General features: G+C 32.7%; 1 protein-coding gene across 1 annotated transcript in view; it reads left to right on the top strand.

Annotated features, from left to right (window-relative positions):
• Nucleotides 1–900: 900 nt before the first annotated feature.
• LOC145667209 (protein spaetzle-like) overlaps nt 901–7,494 on the top strand; it is a 127,261-nt gene continuing 120,667 nt past the window's right edge. The window contains exon 1 of the mRNA XM_081734902.1: nt 901–1,030. Within this exon, the coding sequence (XP_081591028.1) occupies nt 1,001–1,030 (30 nt within the window). The 5' untranslated portion in view covers nt 901–1,000. The remainder of the gene's footprint in view (nt 1,031–7,494) is intronic.

Raw genomic sequence — 7,494 nt, 5'->3', positions numbered from 1 at the left:
CAACTCGATAACCACCTTATTAAGCCCCTGGAAAAATAATGTTGACATTTAAACGCATTGCGGTGGTTTGCATTCCTCGCTAATCAAAGAATCGACGTAACTTGTTAATCCAAACCAAAATATTTTAAGGCATTTTAAGGTATGTCAATGGGTTTGCTGTAATTACAAAAGCATAATTCTTATATAAACTTCAAGAACGTTTAGCATTAGTTTTTGAAATGTGAAAACATAGCTTAGCTTCCATATTTGTATTAGAAAATTAAGGCTAAAAATGGGAAGAACTAAATGGTAAAATGTATTGTAAATCATATGTCAATTATGCAGAAACGACTTTGTTATCACTTCTTTATAGGCATTTACTGAGAATTAATTTTGTTCAACAGTAATAAAAATCATTTAAACTGCCTATTATGTGCTTCTGACTATAAATGTCTTGGTATACATGTTATTTTTTTAAAAATAAGTAATAGGTAATAAGATTAAAGTGTATTCAAGTGAAGAAATTTTATGAATTTGAAGTGAGTCCTTGAATTAAGATAGATGGAATAATAACTTACAACTTCAGCTGATTACTTGATAACAAATAATATCCTTGTTATTATCTTTTAATGTGATTTCTTTGTTTAAAACTCATAGATATTTATTTCGTGCATGAATGTTATATAGGTTAGTAAGCCAAAAAGAATAACATAGAAAGAATAGAAATATCACAAACCAGAATACTAAATTCGAGGTAACGTATTAAAATTAAGGAAGCGTATCTTTCCATCTTAATGCGTTACTTTTTTATTCTTATAATACGCCTAAAAATACATATAAAGGGCAAAAAAAATGTTCTACTGAATGAGTGAAAGTGGCATGCAGATTACTTAAGCTTGAATTAGAAAAGAAACCATTAATAGTAATTAATATATTATCACAAAACTTTAAGTACATACTTCAAATACGTAACATAAGTGCAATCATACTGCAAGTGTTCATGATCTAATTACATGCAACAATGAAAACTATATTTATATATACCATAATGGTAAGTATATAGTACTACAAAATACCTTTACCTGGGTTTGATGATTTATGATTAATTACTTGTGTTGCATTCGTATGTAATCTACCGCTTTTGTTTTGCTATTAGTCTATCCTACATTTAAAGTATGTACTGTCTGCTCTCCAGAACTTTAGTTTGTTGAAGTGATCTTCTCTCGCAAACTTCTGAATATTTGTCTAATTTAACCAATAATATTCTTTTCATTTTGTTTCAGTAAGTTTCCTTTGCTGTCTTATTGGTTTCTCTCCTTTTTCTTGATCAGTCTTTCTTTCATTGGTTTCTCTCCTGTTTCGTACCAAAGACCTCCCCTTTTTCACTTTTTTTCAAAGTCACCCTCTTTAGCCAGAGACATCCTGCTGAGGTTACCTTACTACCAATTTAGAATGATCCTCCAGTGACAAATGTGAATGGCTTACGAAATTATTTTATTTTCAATTATAGATTTGATTATTTATTAAACCAGATTTATTAAATATTATATTTTTTGTGACAATCTAATTTGATTTTCTCAGATGTTACTTGCTGGAATACGAATATTTATATTTCTATCGCAATCTTGGATTGATATAATAATGGTGGTATTAATAATGTTGAATAAAACTATATTTCTACCACTGATAGTGTTAATAATAATAATATTTGTAGGTTAAATAAGACAAATGTTACAACATATAAGCTATGTATAGGCCTATATATAATGACAATTAAGGTATTCCTATAAAATATCTATTCTACTTGAATATGTTATACATTATTAAAATGATCCTCCTTTTCACAATTATTTTTTATGATATTGCAGAATACTAGTTCCAAATAATAATAATAATAATAATAATAATAATAATAATAATAATAATAATAATAATAATAATAATAATATTTTATTTCTAAATATTTTCACAAATTAGGTACAGCTTTTAACTTGGTTAGGAATGGTCTTTTGCCTAGCAGTAAATTGATAATATTATTACTTATATAATTATACGTAATATATTCTATAGATCTCATATACATAGAGGGAGAGAGAAACAGACAGACAGACAGACAGTGTTCTACTTATTCCTTTAGATTTGCATGTAAAAGATACTCTTTCTTTCATTGGTTTCTCTCCTATTTCGTACCAAAGAACTCCCCTTTTTCACTTTTTCACTTTTTTTCAAAGTCACCCTCTTTAGCCAGAGACACCCTGGTGAGTATACCGTACTACCAATTCAGAATGATCCTCCAGTGACAAATGTGAATGGCTTACGAAATTATTTTATTTTCAATTATAGATTTGATTATTTATTAAATCTGGTTTATTAAATATTATATTTTTTGTGACAGTTTAATTTGATTTTCTCAGATGATACTTACTGCAATACGAATATTTATATTTCTATCGCAATCTTGGATTGATATAATAATGGTGGTATTAATAATTTTGAATAAAACTATATTTCTACCACTGATAGTGTTAATAATAATAATATTTGTAGGTTAAATAAGACAAATGTTACAACATATAAGCTATGTATAGGTCTATATATAATGACAATTAAGGTATTCCTATAAAATATCTATTCTACTTGAATATGTTATACACTATTAAAATGATCCTCCTTTTCACAATTATTTTTTATGATATTGCAGAATACTAGTTCCAAATAATAATAATAATAATAATAATAATAATAATAATAATAATAATAATAATAATAATAATAATAATAATAATAATAATGCTCTTTTATTTCTAAATATCTTCACAAATTAGGTACAGCTTTAACTTGGTTAGGAATGGTCTTTTGCCTAGCAGTAAATTGATAATGTTATTACTTATATAATTATACGTAATATATTCTATAGATCTCATATCCATAGAGGGAGAGAGAAACAGACAGACAGACAGAGGGAAATCCTTTTAAAGAAATAGTGCTCCATTTATTCCTTTAGATATGCATGTAAAAGATACTCAACTTCGATCATTGCTACGTATTACGGTAATTTTAGTTAGCTAATTTTTTTAGTTAAGAAAATTCCCCCACATTTTCTTCTGCGCACTTCCACACCCCTCCTCTCTACGCCTTCCCTTCTTCTGTTATGTTTTTTTCTCTCGGGGTTGCTTTTCGAAAACCTTATCTTTTTTTCTTTCTTGCAGGAAACTGACCGCTTGGAGACTAGGTCTTCTCGTGGTACATGTTAAGTGTCTCAATAAATATCGAGAGACACGTCTTGAGCCAGAGAGTCTTGAGAAAATTTCTTAAAATGACCACACAAATTAGTCGTGTTTCTTTTGTGTCATCATGCGGTTTGTGTTTTTTGCTTATGTGTTGAATAATTAAAATACGTTTCTAGCGTCATGCCAAGCCATTCTGGACCTCTTACGTTGCCGATTCTGGGTTGTTTTCTATTCTTTTCCGAAGTGTTGGGTTCACAGCGTTGGGGCATTTTGTTTCTACCATGTGTTTAACTGTTGCCAAATCTCTACGCGTCTAATGCTAATAATCCATTATACAGCTCATTATTCTGGCACGTCCCTTTACTAAATAGTATTAATTCTCTCGCGGCAATGTTATTTATTTCATTATATACTCTTAGTAGCGAAGCTTTTTTTATACATTAAAATTTTGTGTGCTTATTGCTCTTATAAATTTGGCAACGTATTGGTCATTTCTGTTTCTGCTTGTTTGTCTCCAGTTACTCTGAACTATGTTAATGTTAGCTAGCTTTGGGAAAAGGTCCCCACACTGTTTAAAGCCGGACTCCTGTCTGCTATATATATGATCATTTTCTCGAAAGTGTCTTGATGACAACCTACAAGTAACAATCTTAAATAAATGGTATATTTAGTATCAGTCAATGAATTGTCTATATTAAAATTCCTCTCCAGGGTGGTAATGACGCTACAGTCTAAAATTTCATGGAAGAAACCACCAAACTTACAAGCTTGTCGACAATCCTTTTTTTTTCTCGTGTGTGGCCGTAAAATAATGAGGACTATCTTATTTCTTTTTTCTAAAAGGAGAAAAGAATTGGATGTATGCAGCCGTTTTGCTTATTTTTTAACCTTCATGAATGTAACCAATTAATATATACAATTAAACGTATCACAACTTAAGCCCGGAGCACTCTACCACTAATCTATTGTGATTCAAATTGTTGCGAGGAACAAGACCGAATTAACTTACTCAAAGACATTCGTGGTCATAGACATAGTTTAGGAACAATTGAGAACTTGAAAAATACCGTACCTTCTATGAGCAATAGCAATTAATCCCTTGTGATAGACTGCTAAAATATTTTCAATTAAACTATATTGTTTAATTTAATTACAATATACATTCATACTAACCAAAATACGTTTTCTTCAGACGAGAAGAGTAGTTCTATGGAAAAGGCATGTTTCCATATTTCTCTTACGCTTTTCAATCATTATAGAAAAACAGCGAATTCCAAGTGGAGAGTATGTAGAAAAATGCATTTCAGACTCTGGAGTCATTATTTTTTGCAAAAAATTCAAACGCCTTTCCCCCTCTAACATGCGCATTTTAATGAAAGGAAACTGGTAAATTCATAGGTCGACTTACGTACTAACTATGTATAACTAGGTACAAAATTTCGTTTTAAACTATTCTAACATTTCCTTACTTTTGTAATTTTATATATATATATATAAAGGGAAGTTCGAACGTTTTAGAAAGTGTCCAGTTGCTTCTTTCAGAAACAGAATTTCTGAAAATGATCCGAAATCATCAAAAACTATTTAGTAAGGAGCTCATATATCGCTCAACGCACAGAACGTAAAAATTGCTCCCTTCCCCCAAACCCTTAGAAGCTGAATTTTAGAATACTTTTGGACACACAACTACTTATTTTTAATGAGTTTTATATAGATTTTCATCTCCCTCACCTCAGAGGCTCTATTTTTGGTGTACCTTTTTAACTCCCTCTCTCTCTTAGGGTATGTAGTTCATGAAAGTGACAAGATAAGTACCTGGCTAAAGCCTGGCTTTACAAATCCATTTGAAACGATTCGTTTGTTTTCAGTGATGGTGAGACAGACATCGTCGATTTTATTTTTTTATGCTAGCTGAATATACCCATTGTTCGCATGGAGGCTGTATTTGGAAGTCAACGCCTGTGGGAGTATCACCATTCATTTCAGCGACCGCGAAAAGTATTCATTTGACACTAATATCGTTCATTTTGTGCTGTTTTTACATGTTTCAGTATTCCCCCCGCTGAAGCCCAGCCCGAATGTAATGGTAGCTGAATTTGCAGATCATCGCTAATGGAAGTGTTACCATTGATGTCAGCGACCGCGAAAACTAAGGATTTCACACTAATATCGGTTATTTTGGATTACTTTGACATGTCTCGGTATCCCCCTTGGTGACCCCGGGCCGCAGCCGAATAGGGTGAATTTCTAAATTAATGCGATCGGTGCTTCACCGTTGATCTCAGCGACCGCGAAAGTTATGAATTAAAACTAATATAAGCCATTTTCTACTACTTTTACATATTCCGATAAGGGCCCTCCTGAGACCCCCGGTTAACATTTTGACAAAAACGTTTCGTCTTGATCTGGGGCCTGGACCAAGCTATCCGTGACCAAAATTTCGTAAATCTCGGTCAACTTACCCGGTCCCCAGCCTGGTCCCGGTAAACGCCCCCTGAGACCCCCTGACTCGAAATTTGAAAAAAGCGCTTTGTCTTGATCTGGGGCCTGGACCAAGGTACCCATGACCAAATTTTCGTAACTCTAGGTGCACTCGTCTGGTCACCAGGCCGCACACAGACAAACACACAAACAAACTCTTTATTTTATTTATATTAGATTGAGAAACATTGTAAAAATTGTCCCTTTCTTTCTTAGAAGTGGAATTTTTGAATGTTTTTTTTTCTGTTTAATGGCCCACGATTATGTCTTTTAGGCCAAGGGAGACTGATAATTACAGCAAATGAATGATGATAAAACTATTGAAAGAATAAGAATATGGGAGGAAACGGGAGCACCTCCAGAACGTACCTCACGCACCAGAGATAAGTGTTCTAATACTGAGCCACCGTTCTCCCTTGAAATTTTCGAAAACCTTGGATACGTGCCCACATATCTTCAATAAAGAATTTAAGTTTCATCTTCCTAATATGAGGGGTCCAATAGGATACTCTTTTTGACGTATGTTTTAAACAGCCTCCCTCCCTTGCGTTTTTAACGACTTGACATAATTGCAATTGAAGGCAATAGGGTGCCTATAAGTGAAGCTCCACAAAACAACAGTGTGTATTTTATGCCCACCGAACACTGAGACACTTGTTGTTCACTGTACTTTATGGTTCTAAATCCTTTTATGATGGACAATTCATGTTAATAAACATTAAATCATTAAACTGCCTGTTTCCATTTATGGCCTCAAACTGTTCTTTGTTATTCCCCCATAAAAAAAAATTAAAAACTACTGAAGGTAAAATTAGAAATAGAAATGTTAAATAGAATATACCCACTATACTCGCATTTCTACTTAGCCTGCTGTTTGGGAAGTTTCGAGCCCTGCATAGAGAAGTTACCAACTTCTACTATTTTATATAATAATACATAAGTATAGATCACGGGGAGAAGAAGTACTCCATTATTCTTCACTGATTTTTATGAAAACATGCATTCAGGATGAATTTAAAGCCCTAGAAACATAATCCATAGTCCATCAAAATCGAATATTTTACGGAAGTTCTCGAGGAACATGTTTAAGTTTTATTTTTTATAGGGGTATGGGAATAAGGTAATAAGTGAACTGGATAAAGCTTTATTCATCAATTATGTACTGCAGTGGTAAAGATGGTACTCTTATCCCAGCCATTAGAGGGTTACGCCCTCTCTTTGGCATAGGTGTCAGTATATATACATTGATTGTTAAACATTGTGGGATGGTCAAAGTGCAATTATATAAACATGAGGAAAAGTAAGCATATAAAACTAGGTATACTGATAAATAATAATAAGAAGAACAATAATAACAATAAATCAAAAGTAGAATAAATATGTGCAAAACTATATATGTATACGAGGTGCTAAGGTATTAAGATGATGGAAAACAAAATTTATCACTAAAGTAATAGAATTTAGAGCGATGATGATGAGGTATGAGATGAAGTGCAGAGACGACACAAACATAGTTGTATTAGCAAGACAGAAGCAGTGTTAAATCTTCTGTCCCGGGGCGACTCGGGACTGATGAGGACAGGGGGAAGCCCTTGTTAATAATGAGGATTACGTGCTAATATGGAAAAATATGAGGAAGATTATCATTAATGAGGTAAATATCATATATTTCCCGTTCATCAGCAGCCAGATGTGTATTTTGAACAAACAGTGATACTAAGATGTTTAAAGGTGAGTGTTTATACCGAAATGTAGCATCAGTAAGAGCATCAGTCTGCAGAATGTCCAAGAATAACGGATGACC

This window comes from Thermobia domestica, chromosome 1 (assembly GCF_964235325.1).
Source record: "Thermobia domestica chromosome 1, izTheDome1.hap1.1, whole genome shotgun sequence".
NCBI lineage: Eukaryota > Metazoa > Arthropoda > Insecta > Zygentoma > Lepismatidae > Thermobia > Thermobia domestica.
The sequence above is the reverse complement of the archived record's forward strand: the minus strand, read 5'-3'. Positions and strand labels throughout refer to the sequence as shown.